At 53.5% G+C, this 26,263-nt stretch overlaps 1 protein-coding gene across 1 annotated transcript in view; it reads right to left on the reverse strand.

Moving 5' to 3' along the window:
- Positions 1-26,263, reverse strand: part of LGR6 (leucine rich repeat containing G protein-coupled receptor 6) — a 112,175-nt gene that overhangs the window by 29,649 nt on the left and 56,263 nt on the right. Inside the window, exons 5-6 of the mRNA XM_069459534.1 lie at positions 10,514-10,729; positions 6,329-6,400 (exon numbers count right to left, since the gene is read on the reverse strand). Coding sequence (XP_069315635.1) covers positions 6,329-6,400; positions 10,514-10,729 — 288 coding nt within the window. The remainder of the gene's footprint in view (positions 1-6,328; positions 6,401-10,513; positions 10,730-26,263) is intronic.

Here is a 26,263-nt window from a genome sequence, read left to right on the forward strand (position 1 = left end):
AGTGCCTATAAGGATGGCCTGGCACATAGTAGAAACTCAGTAAATATCCATGGAATGAGTGGATCTATAGACACAGAAGAAAAGAGAGTGGTAATCGTTAATTCTTACCAGCTCCTCCTTCCTACAGATACGCGAGGGCTGGACCTGAACGACATTTTCTCTCCATGGCATCTGCTAAGGAACCTGCCAAGCTCCCAGCTCCCCTTATCCTCCCTTCCCTCTCGTCCCAGACCGGCTGGCTGGGGTGCTGTGGGAGCGGTCGGGGAGGGGGTGGAGAGTTCACAGCGGAAGTTTTGGCTCCATTGCCAGCAGGGGAGGCAGGGCCAGCAGTGACAGGAGCGGTGACCTTGGCTACCCCCAACGCCAGGGAGATGGGAAAGGGAATGTTGTGCTGGGAAGAACTATTAATAACTTGTCATGGTCACAGAACGCAAGACAAACTCATTGGGCAGCTCGATTTTTCTGCCTGTTAAAAATCATTAGTGGTTCTGCAGGGGAAGCCAGAAAAAATGTTTTATATGGAACAATAAATTCCTCTATAAGCCACAAAACCCCACAAATTTGCAGCTAATAAACCCACAAATGTAAGATGATTAAGAGCTGGTGAGGAAAGAGCTCCTCGATCCTTAGTCCTGAGAGGCCGTGTGGCCTGATGGGCTGACGCTGGGCCAACGGCAAAGAAACCCAAGTTCAAATCCTGCCTTTTAATTAAGCTGGGTGACCTTGGGCAAGTCATCTACTCTCTGCCTTGGTTTCCCCATCTGTAACATGAGAATACACAATTCCTGCCTTGTCTTCCTTAGCAAGTGGTTGGGGGAATAAATGAGATATGAGATGAAATAATATTTGGGGAAAAAATATTTCTAATTCTCTTAACTGCAGGGAATTGTCATCTGCCCAGTGGCCAGTGGGATGGTCCGTGCTCGCCTTGAGATGAGACGGTAAATTCACGAGATTCATCCGGACCTCTTTCCCACCCATTAGTCTGTCCCCAGAGGGCTTTGCCACGGAGCCTGCCAGTGGGGCAGCTGTAGTGGTTTGAACTGTAGCCCTCAAAAGATACATCTAAGCCCTAAACCCTGGTACCTGTGAACCTGACCTTATTTGGAAAGAAGGCCTTTGCAGAAGGAATTAAGTTGGGGATCTTGAGATGAGCTCATCCTGGATTAATAGAGTGGGCCCTAAATCCAACAAGTGTTCCTGCAAGAAGAGACGCACAGAGGAGAGACACACACACAAAAGGCAACGTGAAAATGCAGGCAGAGATCGCAGTGGTGGCTTTGCAAGCCCAGGACTGCCCCCAGGAGCTAGGAGAGAGGCAAGGAATGGATTCTGCCTCAAACCCTTCAGAAGGAACCAACCCTGCCAACACTTGGCTTTTGGACTTCTGACATCTAGAACTGCGGGAGAATAAATTACTGGGTTTTTTTAAGCCACCAAGTTTGTGGTAATTTATTATGGCAGCCACAGGAAACTAATACGAGCCATGCCCTGACTGCCCGGGAATTCCTATCCATCCTATAGCGGAGATGAGTCATGGCATGTACACTGTGAAATGACACCTCTGGGTAGCACCTTCCGCCACTCCAGGGCACATTCCCTCCAACACCGAATGGGAGGACAGGAAGAGAAAGCCAATGTCAATTACGCACCTACGGTGTTCTAGGCATTGTGTGAAGTTATCTCATTTAGTGTGATCCTTGCAACAATGCTCTGAATTATAAAATACCATCCCCATTTTCTATTTGTGGAAATCAAGGCTCTTGAGAGGTCAAGTGACTTGTACATGTCACACACCGGTGGCAGAGCCAGGATTTGAATCTAAGTCTGCCTATTCAAGTCCAATCCTCGTTCTACCCCAGGAAGAACCCTGGGCTCTGAGAGAACCTTTGTGGAAATCTGCGTGTCCCTGGCCAAAGGCTGACCCTCAGGGCCAGGAGTGAGGAGTGGCTGGATATTTTCAGGACCAAGTCAGAACCAGTTCAGAGTGAAACCTGTTGGTATTGGTGGTTTCAATGACTTAGAGACAGAGGAACATTTTCCAGCCACGGCTGCTGTTAAAGTAAAAATGTTCCGTGCAAACAGATCACTAGAGCCTCTGTCACCAGAGGAGCTTTATCACGGGACGTGCAATTTCGTCTTCTGAGGCAGAATTCTGTAAATTCCTGCCATGCCCTCCTCCAATACAAGACCCCTGTTGCATGCTGGTCCTGATTGGGAGAGGGAGCTGAGGCCAGGAAGCGTCTGTTCTCACTGGGCCCCAGGCGCCCCTGCAAAGGGAAATGTCCAGCGAGCACGGGCTCCAGTTGGGCTTGATTTGTTTCACGAGGTTCTAACAAGGCCCAGAGACCACCGCCGAGGCCCAAAGGAGGTGATGCGCTGTTGTCCCCGATCCATCCTGAGCCCTGCCTCCTCTGGGTTCCAGCTGAGATGCAGATATCCAGTTCCCAGATCTGGGGAGTGAGGGTGGGACCCTCAGGACGTCACTGGAGTGGCTAGACCTTTTTTTTTTTTTTTTTGCCAAGATTTGATTGTTCAGTGTAGCTGGGAATTTGAGGACCAATAGCTTCAGGCTGGAGTAGCTCCCCGTGGCCTCCGAGCACACATGTGCAAGCACTGACCTAGGGGCACATGCACCTGGTTTCGGGCCCCCGAGACCTCCTGGAAGAACCTTTCCAGAATTGCTCTTCATTGTGCTTGATCTTATTTCTCAACCTAGATACCCGGGAGGACCTGTGATGGATGTGACCTGAGGGAGCTAGCGCTAAACGGAGCAACGTATTATGAAGCAAAAGGTGTGGCTTCTAGCGGTTTACCGTCACTCCCCAACCACAGCAGCCTGGGCGGCTCACCCCGAATCTCCAGATTTGGTCTGATCTGGAAAGTGGAGGAAATACTACTTCACAGGCTGGGGCTAGGCCAGCTCTGATTCTGAATTTCTCAAGGAGTCGTGGGTCACCCTCGCCGCGGGAGTGGGAGCTGTGGGTGCAGGACAGAGCACGTCCTGCCTGCCTCTGGCTGAGGTTTCCTGGCAGAGCCTGGAATGGTGATGACTATATCAGGAGAAATGTCCTGGGAGCCTCCTTCCTACGAGGCCAGACTTCCTCAGAGGGTAGCAAGGTTTGTGCCCGGGGCCCGTGTGGCGTTTGCATGATTTACTCTAGTCAGTAGGACAGAGGGCTTAGTGCCCAGCCCCGAACCCTACCCAAAGCACTTGGAATTGCCTGGCTCTTTTAGAGGAAGAGAGAGCATAGTATTATACGTGTCTCTCTGTCTCTGTGACTCCTCACGTTTGAGGCAGCCCATTGTGCAGATGAAGAAAGCAAGCTCACAAAGGTGACCCAGCTGGCAGAGGCAGAGCCGGGGTTGGAAGCCCAGCAGGCTGGTTTCCACAGCTGAGGGCGTGAGAGGGGCTGGGAGATGCATTTGCAGTGGGCACCCCTGTGCTGTGCTGGGGTGCGGGGTGGGGGTGTCTATGTGGAGTGAGGGCCATGTAGGGCTTGAGCCATGTGGCATGTGCTCTTGGTGTGTGCACGGTCGGCGGTGCAGTTCGGGGTGCCTGTGTGCCCACGCGTGTGCGTGCCCGCACCTGGCCCCTCCTCCCCAGGTGGGATGGCCGGGGGCCGCTCTCTCCCCTAGGAGTCTGCAGACGAGCCAAACCACAGCTCCAGCCAAACCACAGCTTGGGCCACAGGGGTTTGATCTTCCCTCTGCTGCCGGAGATGAGAGAGGTCTAAGTGGCAGAGATTTATGGGGCCTGAGGGAGAAATACCCTTCCAGTGAGAAGTTCACATGAAAAGCTCCGGAGTAATAACTGAGGCTGCAAAGCGTGCCAATTATGCAACAATTAAAAGGTTTGACTATCATTTCTTTCTCCTTTTCTTCTCCCAGCTACTCCTCCTGCTTCCAGCCCCCAACCTGGCTGCCCTTACAGGCTCCCCAGCAAATGCTCTGGGGGATAGAGGAGAAAGAACACACTTTCCCCCCTTTAATGGGAGATCAAAAGTTGAAAGAAGAACTTACCCCTCAAGGGGGGGGAGAAAAGGGGTATTGGAGAGATGGGGCCCTCGGAGGAGGCGATGGGGACGGGAAAGGAGTGGAGAGCAGGCTCCTCTGCCCCCGGCTCTGTAGGAACTTCACACACATCGCCTCATTTAATCCACCCTCCACCCCTGCGAGAGCAGAATTCTTTGTGGCATTATGTTGCAGATTAGGAAACTGAGACTCACAGAAGCAAATGACTTGACCAAAGTCACACAGCTGGTAGAACAGGCATCGTACCCCAGGCTGTGTGACACCAAGGGCTTCGCCACCAGGCTATTCTGCCTCCACACCATCAAGTGGGGGAGGTTTTTCTCGTCTCAGCCTTGGCTTTCCCATCTGTGAAGTGGGTGCAGGCCCAGGCTTTGTGGATGGAGTCGGGCACTCCTGCAGATGGAAGGTTCAGTGGGCGCCCGGCGGCAGATCGCTCTGTAGTTCCGCCAGCACCAGCTGAGCCAAATGCCCTGCGCAGCCATCCAGTGGCTAATTGAGAAAGAATTCGGCAGCGTGCCCCAAAAGTGAAGAAACAGCTGCTAGTTGGCTTTTTAGAGGTGCCAACCCACACCCAGTGTGTGTGCCCCCTCCCCACCCGATTTCCCAGCAGAGCTAACAGCGCCCACACGCCAGGGCCCTCGGCGTTGGACTCCCTCCTGCCCTGCCGGTGCGCGGCAACTCCAAACGCTGCCCTGAGAGCTCTCGCAGCTCCTGAAGGGGGGCGGGGGGGCGGCGGCTGTGGGGTGCGGGCTTTTCCAGGATGGCGACCATCTCTTACAGCCAGGAAGCCCCAGCGCCCAGCGATAGCAGGTTCACATTTGACCCAGACGAAGGAGGACAGCAGGGCACTACCCTAGGGACTTTCCCGTATGTTTCACGTCAACACCCCAGCTCTGCTCTGGCGCTAACTGAGGGTGATGCTCTGGGTGAGCCACGCCACCTCCCTGGACACCAATGTCCTTACGTGTTGACTGAGTGGGCCAGACTGTCCAGCAGTGCCGCCCAGCTGTCCGTGACAGCTGGAGAGGGAACACCCAGCCCAAGTCATGCACAGCGGCAGGGAGAGGCTCCCACTTTCCTCCCTCCAGGCCGGGGCAGGTCCCTCGCACCCGGCTCCCCAGCCCGAGTCAGCTGGAGGGAGCACAGGCCTGGCCGAGCCCAGGGCGCAGCCATGCTCCTGCGTGTTGCGCCCACAGGAGAGAGCAGTGGAGCTTCGGCCCCCACCTCCCCATCCCCTTTCCCTGCACAACCACATGCCACGGCCGAGGCCTCCCGGGAGACGGTTTTCCCCAACACGTTGCTTCCCAGGTCACAGCTTGTCTCCCAGCATTTTCTCCCCTTCTGCTTTGGATCTTGCCAATCCCTTGCCTCAGTAGCAATGCTCTGGGGAGCATTGTGAGTGAGACTGGGGGGGCACTGGCTAGGAGAGGAGGGGGAGCTGTGACCATCCCTCGGATACCATGAGCCCTTCCCCAACCTCAGTGGCTCACCCTTGACGACCTGGGGGCCTTCTCTCCCAGCACCCCCTCCTAGGCCTGCACCAGGTGGCCGTGGCAGCCCCGTTCCCTCATGGGGGCTGAGGGACCCCCGCTGGCATGGCCAGCCACACTGAGAGAGCCCAGCCAGTTGTTTGCTCAAGTGGGGCCCACTCGGCCCACTCTGCGGGGGCTGGCGGGACTCCAGAGGAAATGACGGGAGGGTTTGGGTGCATTCTGACCTTAGCTGAATTCCAGGATGATGATGTGTGAATAATATGGCTGTTTAAGAGTCAGCAGCTCGGGTGCTTTTTATAGCCAGGCCGGAGCGCTGAGTGGACCATCTCCCCATTAATCATGCAGCCAGTTGGGTCCACTGGCAAACAGTCCCCGCCTTGCTCTGTGGACTTACTCTTCCTGCTGTCAGCAGCCACCCCTAAACAGATGTCAAACTGCCATCAAGTCAGCCCCGGCCCCACCCCGGGCCTTCTATTCCCCTTAACATTCTAATGCCTTGAGCTTCTCCTTGCACTTCCCACTTCTGTCCAGAATTTTCATTATTTTGGTGGTCTCTGCCAGCAGGGATCCTAGGTTCCCACCCCCTGGGCCATTCTGAACTCCCAGAGGGCACATTCTGCCCACCTGGAGGAGGAAGGAACTGGTTCTGAGTGACATTCCAGGGAGGCACATGTGGGTGAGCAAGCCTGGGGCCAGATCCCAGCATCCGAGTCCTTCCCTCTGCCCACTCCCCACCCAGCCCGGGACGCCAGGTTTCCATCCCGGGCAGGACAGCGGCTGACCACGACTCCAGCACTCACAGTGTCTCCAGATTGTGCAGCCCCTCAAAGCTGTGGGCTCCCAGACGCTGGATGCGGTTGTTGTGCAGATGCCTGCGTGGGAAGGAGAGACACATCAGCATGGGTGCCCACAGCACGGGGGGGCCCCGGGGACGGGAGAGTGGTGACCTCAGTAGGGAAGCGGAAGCAGGAGCATGGACAGAATGACCCCAGTGGTCCAGCCCTTTGTCTCCAGGAACAAACTGACTGGCCAAGACTGACTTCTGAGGCCATAATCTCCAAGACTGGATTGACCACAGGCTACCCCATTTTGACTTCCTTTGGAAAAAAAAAAAAAAAGGGAGAGGAAAGCCCCAGGCCAAGGCTAAAGCAAGCTCCCAATAAGCTTGAGAAGACAGGCCCAATGACAGAGGGACTCAAGTCTGAGGCTTCGGCTATAGCCCTGCTCCCCGGGACCCAGCCTGCCTGACTCAGTGGCCAGACGAACTTACGGGAGCCAATATCAAACCACTGCAGACAACATATAATTAAAGGCTAAGCTTTTTGTTACAACTGGAGAGAGCTGCAGACAAGCTCAGAGGACAGAGAGACCGGTGAGGCCAGAGGAATCAAGGAAGGCTTTATAGAGGTGGTGATCCAGAGCAGGGCCTTGAAGGCAGGCGAACTGAACAAGCAGAGGGAAGGCCATTCCAGGAGAAGGGGCGCCCAAAGGTGATACAGCCGGAACCACAGGGAAGAGCTATCCAAGCACAAGCCAGAAAAAAGAAATCGCATGGCGATTATGAACACGTACAACAGAGAAACAGATGGAGAAAAGGAAGGATGCAACAGACAGGCAAAGTTCCAAGCCTAGAAGAAAATATAGCCAGTGAATGAGGACTAGAAAGAAATTTATCACAATAGCCTCTGCTACAAAACAATCCCATAAAACAATATTTCGAAGACAAAATTTTTTAAATGACATTGTAGATTAAAAAAATAAATTGAAGACCAACAGTACATCAATAAAAAATGAGTCAATAAATCTGAAACAAGGACCAGCATAGACACTGCTAAAAACTGAATTGATGTCAGAGAGAAAGCTCGAGCTAATCCTGGTGAATACGGCCGAATGAGACAAAAAGGTTAAAACAGAAACTAAGCAATGATGAAGACACAAAGGTGATTCAACACACGGGCAACTGAAGTCTCTGAAGCAGAGAATCCAGAAATGAGACTGAAGTTGTATTCAAAAACGTAATACAAAAAATTCTCTAAGATGAAGGAAGAATGGAATCTGCAGCTCAAAAGCATACATTGTTCCAGGATAATTAGATGCAGAATATTCTACGTATTCTGGTTAAGCTATTAAAGTTCAAGAATTTAAAAACATCTTACGGCAGAAAAAGGAAATCACTGACAAGGGGAAAAATAAGGCTGGCTTCCAAGTTGTTCAAATACAAAGGCAACAGGCAGGCCCTGACCAAGGTGGACGGGCAGGGGTGGGAGTCTTGCCAGTCTTGGGACTTAAAGCTCCTGCCGGTCTCTCTCATCCTTGCCCACCTGCTCCACGAGGTTCTGTCAGGGAGACAGACTCCTGCCCCCAGGCGGCATCTGATCCCACAGGGAAAACACAGCTCCTGACTTCTGGGACTGAATTTTCTCCCTTTACAAAGGGGTTTTCATTTTTCCCATTTCCTTCACACCTACATCCCAGCTGTCCCCAAAGGCTGTCATCCCTCCTGCCTCCTGTTGAACTCCCATCTCCATTTTCCATCCCCTCTTCCTCCCCAGCATCTCTGGTCCAGACCATCTCAGCCAAACACCCAGCTCCAAGCCTCGATTCCCTCCTCCAAACCACTACTTCAACCCTCGCACCCTGGGCACCTCTGGTAGCCCAGCCGGGCCAGGTATTGGAGCGTATAGTCCAGACTAAGAGACAGGGTTACACACATGCCACCACGGCTGCCCGATTAAGTGCTCTCCAGTGGTCTTGTCGGTGCCACAGCAGTGGTGGGAAGGGGTTCCATATATGCCAAGCAGCCTGACAAAAGTATGGGGTTTGGGTTGAAGAGAAGCCCCTTCTCCGCCACCCTCCTTGTCCACTCACACCCCCAGCCAGGCCCCTGTCTAGCCCTTGGTTTTAACCAAACTTCTTTCTTGCTTATTGTCACACTCAGCTTCCTTATCTGCCTCCTGGGCCTTCCTGCAGCTCAGCCCACAGTCGCTGGACACCGTTCTCCAGCCCACAGTTGCTGGAAAGCGTTCTCCAGCCCCCTGTCCCCTTCACTGGTCACCTGCTGCTAGAAGCCTCTCTCCTGCATCCCATGAGCTGGCGGCCGGTAAAGGACAAAGGGGTAATGTTCCCGGCCTGTCTCCGCCATGCGAAGGGACCAGTCCTCCCCTTTCCGCTTTGTTCCTGCACCAGCAGGTTTTCTTTCCTTAGTCCCTTGCCCTCCCTATTGCATGCCAACCCCCTGGCTCACAGCCAGACCGTGGAGTCATCCATGAGTCCCCCTCTTGTTGGTCTCTCGCCCTCTGAAAACCTCTAAATCAGATCAATTCTTCCCTCAAAACATTCCTCAGTCATGACCCTCCTCCATCCCTTCTACCACCTCTGTAGACTGGACTTTGGTACACCAGAGCCTCCAAACTGACCTTCCGTCCTCCAGTCCCCACCCCCTACACCAGCCACCGCAGTTCCCGTCCAGCCTTCACGCTCCCTCTCCCACTGGCAGGTAAGTCCCCACACCCACCTCTCCCACCTCTTCTCCCCGCTCCTGCCGGACTGGCCTATTCCCTGGCAGCCAAACGCCCCGACTGTCCCTCCCCATGCCTTCATTGCTACCTGCCTGGAATGTTCTCGTTCTCTTCACTTGTCTACCTCTTCACCAGCCTTCCAGGGCCAGGGCCACCCCACCTTCCCCACGAAGCGTCCCTCTCACCCGCCACTCCTATGCTACTACCGATCTGTACTTAGCATCGGGCTGTGGTAGCGTAAGTCACACTACACCATCAGTTATTTTTCCCATATTTATTCTGATCTTCCAATTAGACTGTAAGCCCCCTGAGGGCAGTGGCTATGTCTCGTGCCTGTCTGAGTCTTCAGTACGCCACATAAGGGCTCTATGAATGGCCGGCTGCTGTTCATCTGTCTGGGACCCATCACGAAGTTCTCATTTTTCCAGTAACCTTGTCCCTCACAGAGCCCTGATCCCATTCCCTCATGGTGTCACAGGGATATCACCAAAGCTACAACCAACCACCATGTTCTGTTTACCCTCTGTAAATACTCCCACTGACTCCCAGAAGAAGGGAGGGTGTGGTCGTCCTGATAGAAGAACGTGGTCCATAGAATATCTATCTTGGTTTTCTAATCTCCCAGGACAGAGAATTAGACAAACAAATTGGTGCCTGCCTTTTCATCTCCCAAATAGAACTAAGCGTCATGTATTCCCTGGCTTGGAAAATCACGCCAGATTCCAAAACCAGGGGACGCAATGTTACCATTTAGCAGAGTCACTAACACGCATATTCCTGAGCCATGTTCCTGCTCCAATTAGTGTGTAACCCAAAGCAATTACAAATGACCTCCAAGCCCTTAGTAATTACCCTATGAACTTACCAATCATTCATAGTAATTAGCGGGGAGCTAATTTCCACTCTAAAGTTCCCACTGGAAAGGCAGAGTTAACCTCGGTCCCCAATTCCTGCCAGGGATGCTATCTCTCAGGTAATTACCCTGGTGGGGCTTTGCTGTCTAATTATAAGTGATGGCTTTTCTCTGCTTCTTCAGGCCTGGGAAAGGAGATGAATTTATCCTATCTCTGTGCCAAAACATATGACCGCATCATTTGATTGTCAAATACAGAGGAAATCACTTAAGGAATTCTTGGTTTATATTCCAATTAGCATGGTATAGTTATTATATTTGCACAGCAAGAAAATAATAGCTTAATTCCTATTTTCTGATTATAGTTACCCTGGCCTTTTAGTGAATCTCAAAGCACTTCTATAGCTCTCGTGTCATTTAATCTCATGATAACCTATGGGGTGAATGGGGAATGGTCATCCTCATCCTTTTACGAAGGGGAAACTGAGACCAGAAAGTTCAGCACATGCAGAGAAGAGCAAAGCTAGCCAAGGCTCCAATCCAACTCAAGGAAACATGCAGCCCCCAGCCCCCGGCAGGACCCGGCTGGGGATGGGGGACAGGGCAGCACTCACAGCACCACAAGGCTGGTGAGGTTCTGGAAGGCGTAGTCAGGGATGTGGCTGATGCGGTTGAGGGCCAGGGTCATGGCCTGCAGGGCAGGGAGGTTGTTGAGGGCCCTGACAGGGATCTCCGTGAGTGCATTGTCGTCCAGCCAGAGGTGGCGGAGGGAGGACAGCCCCTCAAAGCTCCTCTCCGGGACCAAAGAGATGAGGTTGGCATCTAGGCGCCTGGTGGAAGAGAGGATGGAGAGGGGTCAATCCAGGGCAAGATGCAGACCGAGCTCTGGGGCTAGACTGGGCCAGCCAGGCCCCCGACAAGGCCTTTGGGGTTCCCCGGGACTAAGGTTGTGACTTGGCCACCATTATCTTGCATCCTACCTCTTCAAGTTCCCATATTTGGCCTCCATTCCAACTCACAGTTCTTCACCCTGTATGTCATACATTTCTATTTATGACCCCCGACTTGTCCTCTCAGACCCAAGGCTGAACCCACAGCCCATTTGTGGGTAACCCCCCCACACCCTCAGGCTGCCAAGTCTGTGCCATAGCTGCCTTGCTCTGGGTGTGACATCATCCTTCCCGACCCTGTGCACTCCAAGACCATATAATGGAGACATTCCCAGCATAGGCAGAGGGAACAGCCTCCCTCTGGACCAAACCAAAGAAAAATGCCTCCCCAGGGATGTAACCCATTCCCTGTCACCCATCCCCAGCACCACCTGTTCCTTGTCCCCTCAAGGATTCAGGAGCCAAGGGGCTCCTGCCAAAGTCCTGGAGCTTCTTGCTCAATTGATGTTCTCTGGGAGGTCCCTGCATCCCACAGCTGAAGTTTTTGATTTGCTGCTTCTCAGATCAGGTAAACAGATGGTGAGTGACCTGGTCTGTGCTTAACCACAGATTCTAGGGTGACACGAGAACTACTGATGTAAGCCCTGGAAGATCTTGGCAGCCCAGCAAAACAAGGGGACTTCCCACTTTAGCTTTTTACAGCTTTTCCCAGGACATGATATTCTTTATCAATATGCTTCTGCCTCTGCCTCCTAGTCTGGGACTTGGGCTGAAACCCTACCACTCTATGCAGCTCATCCTCCAGGGCCCAGACAAGCTGACCTGTGACCATGGTTCTACTCCTGGACTTTACTGTCTTGAACGGAGGCTCAGCACTGAGCCATGATTCTCCCACACAGGCACATGGCACATAAGCTGTGGAAACCCCAGCCTCATCCTCAGAGGCCTGACAGCCTCTGAACCCAAAGAAGAACTGATGGGACCAGTAGCATGGGACAGGGCAACTTTCTTTCATTCCAACAGCACAAGCCCACTTGCAGAAGGCCCAGCAGTGCCCGTCTCTCCCCTAAGCAACACGCCAGTGCTCGCCCTGCCAAGAGCCTCAACCACCACCGGGAGAAACTCCCCAGCTGAGGGACCGTGGGTGGACGGCCGGATACTGCAGCCTTGGGAGTGAAAGCAAAGATACCAGACACCCCTTGAAAGCTGAACTGGGAAAGACTCTCCACCCACATCAAACCTGACCTGATGGGACCAAAACCTCTTCAGTGAGTGCCCTCTGCTGGCAAGGCCTGCCACCCCCGACATGGTCTTCCAATGGCGGCCATCACACCCTTGATGGTCTGTGGCTGGATCATCTGGGAGCTTCGTAAAAATATGCATTCCCGAGCCCCTCCTCAGGATAGCCTGGTCCAGAAGGTGTGGCATGGAAGCTTGGAAGCTTCCAGAATGCCCCAGGTGTGTCTAAGCACAGGCAGGCATGCCAATCACCTCCTCGAGAGAGGCTACATCTGGAAGCTGGGGATGGCGCTCATACAGAAAGCCCTTATGACAGTTCTGCCCAAAGACTGTGTTCCAGCCACCAAGAAACTCCTCCCTCAGGGAGCTTAGAACCCAGTGGGAAGGCCACTGAGGTTCACAGTGTGACACTGTGACAGGGGAAGTGCAGGGGCCACGGGCAGCTGGTCCAAAGCAGCAAAGACGACCTCCAGGAGAAAGTCATGCTTACATGGAAGCCTGGTGGCCGTTCAGGGACAGTCACAGGAGAAGGTGGTGAAAAGAGTTCTAAGCAGCGGGAATGGCGTGTGGGAAATAGAGAGTGTAGCCAGCCCCGGGCCTGGTGTTCTCTCAAAAGAGCTTCGTTCTTTTCAACTTTCTTATCAGCAGACCCTCAGAAGGCAGAATTGCCCTGCCTGGGCCTTGGCCTTGGTAGGGCAGAGCCCCTGTGAGTGATCCTCCACCCTGCAGCCCTGTTTGGATCTTAACTTCTTACACGGCTAAAGCCCTCACTTACTCAGAATGCACTTACTGTGTTCTAAGGGCATTAATGTATTAAGTCATTAATTTTCATAACCTGCAAGGTTGATGTTTTGCAAACGAGAAAAATGAGGTACAGAGGGGTTAAGTCACTTGCCCAAGGCCACACATCTAGGGAGTGGTGGAGCCAGGATTCGAACCTGGACAACTGGCTCCAAGGTACACAACTCTGACCATTATACTATGTCACCGGCACACTCCAAAGTCACTATGTTTATGTATCTCACTGACTTCTACACCGACCTGGAATGCTCCCAGAATATCTCACCCCTGCCCCTTCAACAGTCTCTGGCACTTTTACACCTGCGTGTCCACCCCGTCAAAGAGGCCTAGGGTTACATCGTCCCAACATGGTCATGCTGACCCTGTCACTCCACCCCCACCGAGGCATCAGTGAATATATCAGATCTTCCTCTAGGTCTTTGCTTCCCCACATGTGGTCCATGGACCATCACCCGGAAGCTTGTCAGAAATGCAGAAACATAAGCCCACCCTGGATTTACTACATCAGAATCTGAATTTTGACCTGACTCCTAGGTGATTCATAGATTCAGAAGCACATCAATGTTTTTAAAGCACTGAGCCAGGTTTTCCAGAGCTTCTGATGCTCTGGCTAATGACCTTGGATGGCTGGAGAAAAGAGGAAGGCTGAATGAGGGAGGGAAGCTCATTTCCTCCCGTGGTTAGTGCTCAGCTGGCCCTGGGAGCCCTTTTTCTTAGATATGATCAATTACTCTAGAAGACCATGTTCCACCTCATCCTCCTGGAGACACTAATGACCACAGCAGGCACTACGTTCAGTTTTGAATTCCCAGCGCCAAGCCCAATGCTTCCTTTGCAGTTGCCACTTAACATTTTTGAATAAATGAGTGAATGAACACTCTCCCAATCCCCTGCCCCGAAGCCCCAAACTGGTGGCCTGACCAAGGATCCCAGTAAGCTGGAGAAGACCCAGACAGCCTCTCTTACCAGGGCTGGTCAGGCATCCTGGCTTCCCTGCTGTGACACCCATGCTGTTGCGGTGAGGGCTGTCACCCCACCTTTTCCCCCATCCACATGAGCCCACCCGGCAGACACCCAGACTCTCCTCCTGACTCTGGGGAGGCCTGCGCCATGGGGGCTGCATCTTGGTCCCAAATTTTCCAGAGACCACAGACAGCCAGATAGCTAAACCTGAGAACCGCTGAGGACCACACAGAAGTCGTATTGAGATGGCCTTCTTAAGGGACAGGTGGGGATTAGGGCATCATGAGCGGGGGCCCGAGGGAAGAGCATGCAGCGCTGGAGTGGGTGGGGAAGTGGCACCGATTTCAGGCATCCTCAGCAGGTCAAGTTCACAAGGCGCAGCGACCCGCTGGCTGTAGGGGTGAGGGAGGGGCAGGGCCCGGCTCTCTGCAATGGCTCACAGCAGATTAACAGACCCAGGAAGCCTGACTTCTTACAGGGGGCAGTGCCTCCTTCTCTGAAGCCCTGGGCTGAGAGCCACCCTACAGTGACAACCGTGACAACAATAATAACCACTGTTTCCATTTATTGATCTCTTGTCATATGCCAGGTACAACTGCCAGGTACAAGTGCACGACCTGTATCCTCTTCATGATGCCATGAGTAGCTCTGCTTAGTCCCATTTCACAGACAAATGAAGCCCCCTCAAGGTCACACAGCCACAGAGCTGGGTATGAACCCGAGTCGTCCAACACCAAACCCCACACGTCTCGCCACTGCGAGGTGCTGGTGCCGAGGTGCACGAGGGGAGGTGAGAACCTGCTCGCCCATTTGAGAAAGCCCAGGACGCCAGGGCGGAGGCTGTGGCTGAGCTGAGAAGAGGCCCCCAGTGGACACACAGCGGGAAGGTGCTCTGCGGCCGGCAGGAAGCGGGTTGGGGCAGGGCAATGGGGGAACAATCTTTTGTTCCGTGAGCTCCAGGGCCACTGGGAAGTTGCCTCTTCTGTCCACACGCAGATGTGTGAGGACACATCATTGCCCGCCCACATGCGCGTGCACACTTGCTCGGGTAACCTGTGGTCCTGATTAGAGCATCGCTTGCCTTGTGTGCAACCCACAGGCAGGAGAGCTTGGGAAGGGCCACTTCTGCCAGGCAGGGCCCACCTTCCACCCGGCTCAGGACAGGGCCTCACTTCCTCAGCCTCTGGGGGGCCCTGGGTGGCCCGGGCCTCCAGGCTCTTTCTGCTCTGCCAGGGAGGACCTGCTCCTGCCACGGCTCCCAGATCTCGTGCAGTTGCCTGGTGAAGCAGGCTTGGCTGGGGAGCGGCGGTGTCTACAGCCCTGCTCCTGACACTTGGGGACAGGGACATGCCAAGGGGGATAATGAAGTAAACTGGCAAATGAAGGTAAGAGAAGCCCACGGAAGAAATCGGTCAGGCCTGTATTTGTGTTTGGGGTGAGCAGGGCGTCCAGGGGTTCACTCAGGCCAGGTGGGCTCAGGGCTGGGACACTGACCCAGGCTAGCACTGCCAGATACGTCAAATCAAAATACATGCTGCCCATTTACATTTGAATTTCAGATACATAACAAGTAATTTTAGTGTAAACATGTCCCATGTAATATTTGGGACAATGCCCAGTTAAGTCTTAATTTCAGATAAGCAAGGAGTAACTTTTTGGTGTACGTAGGTCCCATGCAATATTCGTATTTTATCTGGCAGCCCTGATCCGGGTGCTCAGAGTCATGCATGGAGGAGCGTGGGCTGAGCCCTCGGACAGACCCAGCCACCGACGCCCTCTAGCCTTGCGCACTGGTGTCCCCGGCCATGTGCTTTGCTGACCTGCCCACCCCGGAGACTGTCCTGAGGTTGACACGCAGCTCAGAGCCTGCACCCACCATTCCCTTTCCTTGTCCCCTGCTGACCAACAGGCGACCCAGGGGAGGAATTAGGCACCCGGCAATTGGAGGTCCTCCTGGTGGTTCTGGCTGGGAGGACAGAGCCCCCCGTGGAGGAGGCAGCAGGAGGGAAAGGAGAGTGTGGGCTTCTGCTTTCTCTCTCCCCTCCCTCCTCCACTGGACACCTCTCCCTCCCCCAGCAACTCTGACTCGGGGAGCCCAAGGCCCAGCACCCTGGCTGTAGACAGTCCCTCCCACCCTCTCCCCACTCAGCTCCTGCTAAGATGGGCGCTCCCTGAAGAAACCCCCTTGGCCCCCGGCCAGGCAAGGGTTCTGGCTTCCCTGGGGTCTCCAGTCCTCTGGGGTGGGTGGGCCCAGGCTGCCCTGCCACGTGGGGGTGCGGGGGGGGCTGAAGGAGCCCCTGAGCAGCCAGCAGAACCCACCACTTGGGACTGAAAGAACTTTCTGAGCAGTCCCCGTCTGCAGGTGAGAGAGCCGGTCCTGAGGCTCGGTTTGGCAGGAAGACGAGAGCAATTATACCAATTAAGCTCTGGAATAGAATCAACAACCCCCAACAGCTCTCCTCTTTCTCCCACGTGGGCCTGGGCCCCTCCAGTGATTTCTGATTCTAATTCTTACCTGCGGTAATGGGCAGATTAGCAGGGGCCTCGCAGGCCGGTTCAGGCTTGCCTGGGCTCTGGGGAAGCAGCTTAACCTCTCCAGGGCCAAACTGCTCCTAATGCTCCCGCAGCCCGGGGCTGAGGCTGGGGCGGGGAGGGAGGGTTGGGGGCCTTTCCCTCCAAGTCCCAAGGCGCAGGTGGTGTGAAAGTTGCCTGGTCATAGGACATCCCAGGGACTGGGGACATGGAGGCCTGGTCCCACGTGGCCAAAGTGACATGAGGACCTAACAGGAGCACGCTGTAGCAGAGGAGCTTTAGATTAGACAGCAGAAGTTACTGACTGACCCAGAGGGACGATGGTATAAACTCAGAGCCACACTGTGTCCGAGCCTGAAGGAGCCTGACAGCCTCACCCGTCTCATATGAGGAGCCCGAAGCCCAGAACAACAAAGAGAAATGCCCAAAGGCAAGGGCAGGGCCGGGGCTCAGACTCGGAGCTTTGTTCCACTCTACCAGCCTGGTCCCCCAAAGTGAAGGGATGACAGAGAGACACACACCTCTATCGGCTGTTGGAACCGTGTTTCTATTTGGAAACCAGGGGCCCTTACAGCCCACAGGGGACTAGATTGGTCTAGTGGACCCTTTCTGGAATTTCTTTCTCTAATCCATCCTATATCCTACCAGATCGTAGTGAAATACAACACAAAAGGGACAGATTTGGGGCTCCTGGTGGACCACCAGTGACCCATGGGGGTGGTCAGGTGTTCATTTAAAAGGGATCATGTGGCCGGGCGCCGTGGCTCACACCTGTAATCCTAGCACTCTGGGAGGCCGAGGCAGGAGGATCACTCGAGGTCAGGAGTTTGAGACCAGCCTGAGCAAGAGCGAGACCCCATCTCTGCTAAAGATAGAAAAATTAGCCAGGCATCGACCGTGGTGTGCACCTGTAGTCCCAGCTACTCGGGAGGCTGAGGCAGGAGGAGCGCTTGAGCCCAGGAGTTGAGCCTACAGTGAGCTACAACACCACCACTGCACTCCACCCAGGGTGACAGAGTGAGACTCTGTTTCAACATTAACTCTGTTAATAATAACAGTAATAATAATAATAAATAAATAAATAAAAGGGATCATGCATGTGAAGCTCCATGCTCAGTGTCTGTCATAGTCCCCACTCCTTGAGCACAGAGTGACTTTGAATCCAAAGGCCAGTGTGCACCAGGAGGACAGCAGGGAAAAAAGGGCAGGCGTTCTCTGCTATTCCATTCAGGTCAGTCATGACTTGGGTCCTCTCTCCAGCTCACATGACAGGAAAGGACATGGTGATGATAGGACAGGGGACCTTACGAGCAGAGAGAGGCTGAAAACCAGAATTCATGAAGACAGGGTGCCTGAAGTCGGGCCCAGAGGGCCGAGGCACATCCAGGCAAGAATTCTGCTTCTCATCCAACCAGAGGCAGATGGTGCCTCCAGGGCCCCTCCCGTGATTGGTCCCCTCACCCTAAAGTACCTCCAGCCAGTCCTGGGACCTGGAGTGTCCCTTTCTCTCCTCAGCCCGTCAGGTTTTTACAGAGTAAGAAAGGAAGGCCCAGGTTCCATTTCAGACGCTGAAAGTTCAGAGGCAGGAGGGGAGTCCCTCGCCAGCTTCCGTCCAGTGGCTAAACCCAGGAGCTGAGTTAGGTGGGCTTCTCTGCCCCGACTCCCATCCCAGCCTGGCTGCCTCCCTCTCTCCTCGAAGCTGCCCACCACTCAGAGCCTCCTGAGCAGGCCCAGCTACATGATTTGTGGAGCCTGACGCAGAATGAGAATGCAAAGCCCTTATTCAAAATTTCTTAACAATTTCAAGATGGCAACGGCACTGAACCAGGCGTAGGTCCGGGCCTGTGCAGCTGCCTGTGCGGTCAGCCCTGCTCCCAGGCTCGAAAATCCTCCAGAGCTGTGGGCCAGGCCTTCTGTTCTCATTTGCTAACTGGGAGTGCGACAGGAAGAGAGGGGTTGGGAGGTGAGACACCTTGAGGACAAGGACTGCTCCTTCGACTCACAGTTATTGATCATCTGTAGGGGGCCAAGCCCAGGGCCAGTTTGGCATCTCTAAACCCCCACCCCCAGCGCACTGTGGGTACACAGTGACTTTTGGTTGAACATGGTGAAGGGAGAGAAGAGAGGAAAGGGCTGTGTGTGTAGGGGACAGCTCAGGCTCTGCTGGGAACAGAGAGGGGAGAGTGGAAGGGGAAGGGTATTAAAGGTTAAAAAAAAAAAAAAAAGCAGCCACTACGGAAATGGTTATTCTGTGGGGAAAATATTCCACATGAGAGCCGTTGATTGCCCGGAGGATGCAACAGCCCCGACAGAGGCCCTGCCAGGGAAGGCAGGGGTTCCAGCAGGGAGCAGGCTGGCACCTGCCAGGCAGCAAGGAGGTGCCCCAGGGCTTTCCACAGGCACCAGCACCAGCTGCCAGTGCCAGGTGCGGGCTCTGCATGGAGGGCCATGGGGCTCCAGTGGGGTGACGCGGAGTCCCTGCCCGTGGCATGCCCTGGCCCTGCTCGGCAGGCAGGCTTGTCCAGGGGGGACCAGGCAGACTCTGCACCCACAGACGCAGCCATCTCAGGCCCGGGTAGTCCTGTGCCTTTGCCTTGGCACACGCTGACACCCCTCCCAACTCCCCTTGTAGAGACCTCAGCCTGCCTCCCCTCTGCGGTCTCGTGAGGGTTTCCGTAAAGCCGCTGCGGCACCCAGACATCTCCCCCATCACCTATTAAGCTGCCCTAAATGCATCTCATTACAGATGGTATCATTCCTTTTGTCTTCAATTCCGCCAGACCGGATTAAATCCCATAAACATTCGTGGAGTGCCTACCATCACGCCAGCACTGTGCTCAGTTCTGGGGTTCAGGCTTGAATAACACATAGTCCCTTTCCAGAGAAACTCTTAGACTATTTACTTTAGTATTTAATAAAACAATATAAAAGCTTCAGCTAACATTTACTGAGAACTAGCTAACTGCCAGGTGTGCTGAGCATTTTACGTTTATTATTGTATTTCCTCTCCACCCCAGCCCTACGGAGTAGGAAGTTATTATTCCCACCTTGCAGGCAGAAAAGAGGGCTCGGGGAGGTGAAGCCATCCTCTGACCCCAAAGCCTGTGGCTTCAAACCACGCTGCACACGCTTCCATCAAGTGTGTGGAAACACGCTGGGCGCTGGGGCCCGTGCTTTCTGTCTGTGGGAAATCCAGAAAGGCCTCACGGAGGAAGTAACATTTGAGCTGACTCCCGAGGTAGGAGTAGGAGTTTTCTGAAGGGCCAGCATTAGAGGAAGGGACACAAGGCAGAAAGAACATGAGCGAAACCCCAGAGGCAGGCAGGGTATTTAGTGAGTGGTCAAAGTTTGGAAGTAAGGGCTAAGGGGCTGGGGATGAGATAATCAAAGCTGGAAAGCGACAGATTGTAGCGGCTCACATGTTCAATTGGTGTTTTAGAAAGGTCACCGAGGCTAGTGTGGAGATTGGGTCGGGAGGGATGGGGGCGGGGGTAGGTTGGGGGACAGCTGGGAGGCTGTTTCAAGTACGCAAGTCAGAGATGTCTCCGTACAAGAAAGTGAGGCTCGTGGGCACAGGCCCCGGAGAGCGGAAAGGGTCACACAAGGGAAGTGGGAGGCACTAGGAAAAACATTTGTTCTCCAAGACTGTCAGGCCGGGGACCCCACGTACATACCTTACACCTCTTGGCTGCGTAAAACAGAGGGGATTCGGGGCCTTTCTGTAACTGCTGCTCACGTGCTGGGGGACCAGGGCTGCCCCGTCACCCCTGCTCGCCAGCTCCCGGGAGTGGTGGGAGGTAGGTGGTGGGGAAGTCCACCCTGTCCCTGAGCCAACACCTCTTATTCCTATCCTAGGGTGGCTTAGCATGGGGGAGGGAGGAGGGAAAATCTGGGTAACCCTTGAACCAGGGCTCTACACCTTGAAGCGGCCACCACTCAAGTCAGGCTTATTGATAAGTCTTAGCAAGACTTGAGCATCAGAGCCTGTTCTGAAAGTCCCTTCCCGACCTAGGAAAAGAAACCTTCTCAGCTAAGGAGAGCAGCTCCAGCCAGGCTCTTAGAGGGCTGACAGCTGGGGCTGTAGCCAGGCAGGGAGCTATCCTAGAACCAGGCATCAAGCCTAGAACCCAAGCGAATGGACTCTAGGCACCTTCTCTGTGCCAGGCACTGATGTGTATGTCGTCCGGGCAGCTGAGGACTCCCCGGCCCCATCTTCCCTCCTCCTTGGGTGCTGTAAGCCTCGGTCCACCCTACAACAGCCCCGTCAGCAGAGCTTTCTATGAGAGAAATGCTCAGGATCTGCACTGTCCGGACAGTAGCCACCAGGCACACGTGGCTACGAGCACTTGAAACGTGACTGACATGACTGCATGTGTCATTTTAACTAACACACGTGGCTAGTGGCTGCCACACCGGACAGCCCACCTCTGAGCAGTTAGCCAGGCTCCGTGCAAGACACTGGAGACACAGAGATGAATGGGCTTTGCTCCCTGCCCTTGAGGAGCTCACAGTCGAGCAGCAAAGATCAACGAATAACCAGCTGTGATAAAGTGTGTGTGTCAGAGAGAGAGAAGAAAGGGAAGGAGAGCCCGGGAGATTGTGTCTGCATGTGCTGTGCACCAAGAATGGAGGGAACAAGCTACAGGGTGTGAATCATTCAGCCTGGAAGGTAGGACAGGCTCCCCAGAAGAGGAAAAGAGGCGACACTGGCGCTAAGTCTTGAGGAATGACTGAATTGTCACCAAGCGGATGAGGGGGACGAGAATTCCTGGCGAAGAGAAGGGCGTGTGCAGAGGCGCTGACCGGGGAACGACATGGGCGAGGAGGAAGAGCTCACCTGTGCTGGGAGCAGAGGTGCCGGGAGAGGTGGGGAGGGGGGACTTGGGAAGAGGGGAAGGAAGCTGGGAAGAAAATGTGCTGGTCCTTGGGGGCTTTCTGGATCTCATAGGCCTCGGGAAGTCTGAGGTTGAGAAAGACAGTTCTGGCGTTGTGGGGGCTGGCGAGGGTCTGTACCTGCTGCCATGCAGAGCTCTGTGATCTCAGACAAAGCCCTTTCCTCTCTCTGGGTTCAAGTTTCTCCCCGGTATTGGGGGCGGGGGGTTAGCTTTAAGGGTCCCTGTGACTCTGTCCTCCTAGTACTCTATGCTTTCTTTGGACAAATTCTTCTGTGCTGTCCCTGTGTTCCCGAGATAGCTTGCTGGGCAGGCCACCCAAAAGCATATGGTGGCCTTCAGAGGCACAGGGCAGCCAGCCCCTACCCTATGCCCCATAAGCAGCTCAAGATGACTTAAATTCTACCATTTGGGCAATATCCCTTTTTTAGCATAGAAGTTGCCTATTATTGTTTTTAAAAAATCTGGCAAGTATTATTAGGTAGCCTTTTAGTAGAGAACAGCTTTTTGAGAGAAGCTTCTAGAAATGAGACACAGACTTGGAACACAGGGAGCTCTGGGCCAGAGCAATGGGGAGCTGGGAAAGATGGTCAGTCAAGGTGGGAGAAAGGCCAAGGCCAACTTTGGACCTTGGAAGAACTTTACCCAAGTGCACACTTCAGTCACTCTTCTTCCCCCATGCCCAGGAGGACCCAAGGGTGTGGACTGTGTCCTCTCTTTCTCTGTAAGTTGCCATGGTGGACATGCAGTCTGAGTTTTAGTGACCAAGTGAGGGGCACTTCCAGCACCGTTCAGAGATGGCGTGGTGAGAGAGGAGACCATGGCCGTGGAAGCCAGAGCTGAAAGTGACTCCGTCTAACCAGGGAGAAAAGGGGCTCTGGGGACAGACCAAGGGACTTGCCAAGGTGACAGAGTAAAGAGATGGCAGGGCCAAAGAAGCCTGTCCTTTTTGAGTCCAGTGCTCACTTTTCTCCTGTCCCTGTCCTCCTGGGAGAAGAAGGTGTTCATCCACCCCTGCCCCACAGACAGGGCCACACGGACAGCCGCCCAGAGACACGGCCCAGGTCGCCGGCTGAGGTCCCGTAAAGAGGTTGGTCTCCAAGGGCCATCCTCGGCAGCCTCCAGCACTGGGGGCCCACCCTTCACTCCCAGCCTACCTCTCCACATCTGGAACCCACTTCCGGCCCTCACGGACAGTGCACAAACCCCAAAGAGTCAACCACTAACGCCTTTGGGAGTAGGAGCCCGAGCAGTCCTGGGAGGCAGGTCCCATGGCGACGGAACGTGGGGAGAACAGAGGAGGCCAGCTGAGCCCCCAGAAGCGTGGAGTGAGGACTCAGCTTCCCCGCGGGGGTGGGTGGGGTGGAGGCGGATGGAGCCCTGAATTAGCCTTTGTGTGCCGCTCCTGGGCGCGGGAGAAGGGCAGCTGGGAGCCAGAGCAACGCTTTTCTCTCCCTCTCCCCACACGCGGGAAAGTCTGAGTTTGTTGGAGGAAAGTGATTTCATCAGCTCTGATTTATGTCACCTAATAGGATCCTTCCCCTCTCACTGTCAGGCTTTCAATAGATCAAAGGTGGGACATTAAAACGATGGCAATTCCAACTGGTGTGCCGGGCTGAGCTAATGCCTGAACTACCCTTTCCCTCCATCCGTCAGGAGGATTGATGGGTGGGCAGGATCCCCGGGAGGCAGAGAAAGCGCTTCCTTTGTGCACATCAAAGGAGGATACCTGAGCACTCCTCCAAGCCATTCCTTGGGTTTTATTCGGCAGCAATATATAAAAATAATTACCAGCCCTCCAAGAGGGAGGCAGGGAGGAGACTGTGCAGCCTTCGTGAGCTGCCCCTGAAGACGCAGACCTACAGATCTGGGCAGAAGGCCAGTTTTGTGGGTGACAATCCCGGAATCCTCGGGTGGGGACTACAAAAAGCCATCTCATCCGTCCCCCAGCCTCCAGCCATTGAATTCCAGACATCACACTGGTTTCTGGGGACCTTCCTGGGCTGTCTGAGATGTGCTTGGGAGCCAGGTCCTGCGGTTGCTTGAGGCCTGGATGCCGGCCCTTGGCTAAGGGCAGCTGTGGTTGGTGGAGGAAGAGGCGGATGGAGATTTTCCCAACTTGCCTCTCCAGAAAGGGGGCAGTGATGTCAGAGGTTTAGGGAATAGAAGTGACATTCCACTGTTTTAAAGATACTTAAAAGCTGTCCCAGCAGACTCTGTAGTAACGCACACAAGGGCAAACCAAGGCACATATGGACACTTCTAAAGGCACCATGGGAGAAGGGGGAAAAGCAGAGAGTGGGAAAGTCCATATCGGTGCTGGCTCCCCTAGTCCAGGGTCCCAGTCCTTCCCACAGTCTATCTTCTCCCTTGTTCCCAAGCACTTCCAGGCTCCCTGTGGACCAGCAATGGGAACCGGGGAGGCTACACCTGTGTGGCTTTAATCTTCTCCTCCCTGGCCTCACTACCACTTTCCTGTCCATTCATCCGTCCATCCCTCCATCTCTCCATCCATCCATCCCTCCATCTCTCCATCTCTCCATCCATCCATCCCTCCATACATCCATCCTTCCATCTCTCCATCCATCCATCCCTCCATCCCTCCATCTCTCCATCCATCCATCCATCCCTCCATCCCTCCATCTCTCCATCCATCCATCCCTCCATCCCTCCATCTCTCCATCCATCCATCCCTCCATCCCTCCATCTCTCCATCCATCCATCCGTCCCTCCATCTCTCCATCCATCCATCCATCCATCCATCCGTCCCTCCATCCACCCACTCCCACAGACTAGAGAATCATCCTCCATGTTGTCATCTCGATTTTCTCCTACTCAGAATTGTCTAAGGCTTCCAGTCAATTCCAGACTCTTTGGCTCGGGCTTGGAGATTCCTTCCCTGAAGTGACTCTCACCAGCCTCATTTCTCAGAAAGTTCCCTCAATTCTCCATTTCATCTGCAAACATGTCTCCCACCTCCTTGTCACGGAGCATGCGGTTTGTTCCTCTCTTACTTTCGCACAGGCTGGTGCCCCTGTTTGAAATATGCTTCCCCCTCCTCTCTTCAAAGCCCTGCTCACAAGTCCTCTCTTTCTAGAGCCTCCTGACCTAACCTCACACCCGATCTTCCCTCCTACGCTCGGCATCTTCTCGGTCCTCACTGGCTGGTCCGTGATCATCCACCACCACCCGCCCTGTGCTGACCATCAACATGTGGGGAGACCCGCCACGATTCCTTCCTCCAGCCTCGGCAGGGAACGAAGGAACGAGTAAAACAACGCAAGTTGTTTCCAGCTAAAATGGAGGAAAACTTAATCACCTTCTCACTAAAACACCTACAAAGATACAAAAAAGAAGAAAAAAAAAAAGCTGAAAACTTAGACCTTGAACAAAAGCAGCACTTAACCACACTCTGACAACATCTCTGCTAACCCTGAGGTTAATGGAACCAAGGAAAATAGCTGATAATGAGTGGTTTTGCTCTGTTTTGCCTCGTAAAACAGAACAGCCCTGCCCACCTAGGTAGAAGACGGAAAAGCACTTCCTCCCCCCCATCTGTCTGTTGCGAATCAGAACCCAGAAAACTGGCCAGCCATGCCTCTTGCTGTAGGAGTGACCACCACCACCCCAACCCACATTTCTACATTCACTCACAGACCTCAGCTCCCCGAAAATAATGTGGCTGGAAGGACCAGGGTCTGGAAGCAGCACCTTCCTCCCGAGAGGCACGGGCTGCCCTGTGGCACATAGAGGACAGCCCTAGTGGCCTCATTGCTTGAGATGAAGCGGCCATTCTCTACCCTGGCTCCACAGTAGCATCACCTGAAAAGCTTCTTACAACTCTGACACCCGAGCCTGCCCCAGAAATCCTAACTCACTTGGTTCAGGGCGGGGCCGACCCTTAGCATTGTTTAAAATTTCCTCTGGCGATTCCAACATTTACCCAGGGCAGTGAGCCACTAGGGCAGACTGTCATACAGATCTCAGTGGGGAGAACTGGATAACTGATTACTGGATGAATGAGGGATAAGATTCCACCACAGGACACCAAAGCTATACCCCATGAATATCTTCTCAGATGCTAAAAATTGGCCTGGGAATTGTACACATCAACCTGCTTTCCAGCTGTATATGTGAGAAGCTGATTGAACTAGCCCTGGGAGGAGAGACAGTAAAACTGAGGAAAATTCACGTTACCTCCCTAGTGACAAATGCTGTATCTAGATAAGATTTTCTCTATTCAAACATAAAGAGAAAAAGCAGGCTCTTGCTGTTCCTAGCAACATTATTCACAGTAGCCAAAAGGTGGATGCAACCCAGTGTCCACTGATGAATGAATAAACAAAATGGGTATATACGCACAACAGAATATTATTCAGCCTCAAAACGGAAAGAAATTCTGACTCATGCTACAACATGGATGAATCTTGAGGACATTATGGCAGATGAAATATGCTAGTCACAGAAGGTTAAAAACTGCCTGATTCCACTTACATGAGATACCTAGAATAGTCACATTCATAGAGACAGTGGCATAGTGGTGGCCAGGGAGAAAGGGGAAGTTACTGTTTAATGAGGACAGAGTTTCAGTTCTGCAAGATGAAAGAGCTCTGTGGACAGAAGGGGTGACGGCCGCATAACAATGTGAATGTACTTAATGCCACTGAACTGTACACTGAAAAATAATTAAGATAGTAAATTTCATGGGATGTGTATTTTATCACAATGGAAAAAATAAAACTAAATATAATTTTTTAAAAAGATAAAGGACAGATTAAAAAGCAGCAATTTTTTTTTAATTTGAAGAGCAAGGAAGAGGTAATATTAATAGCCTCCTGAAAAACCAGAAGATAATTATATATCTCTAAAAATAATTTAGAAGGCCGAGCATGCTGGCTCACGCACGTAATGCTAACACTCTGAGAGGCTGAGACAGGTGAATGGCTTGAGATCAGGAGTTTGAGACCAGCCTGAGCAACAGCAAGACCCCATCTCTACTAAAAATAGAAAAATTAGCCGGGCGTGGTGGCTCGTGCCTATAGTCCTA

Source organism: Eulemur rufifrons, chromosome 27 (assembly GCF_041146395.1).
Source record: "Eulemur rufifrons isolate Redbay chromosome 27, OSU_ERuf_1, whole genome shotgun sequence".
Classification (NCBI taxonomy): domain Eukaryota; kingdom Metazoa; phylum Chordata; class Mammalia; order Primates; family Lemuridae; genus Eulemur; species Eulemur rufifrons.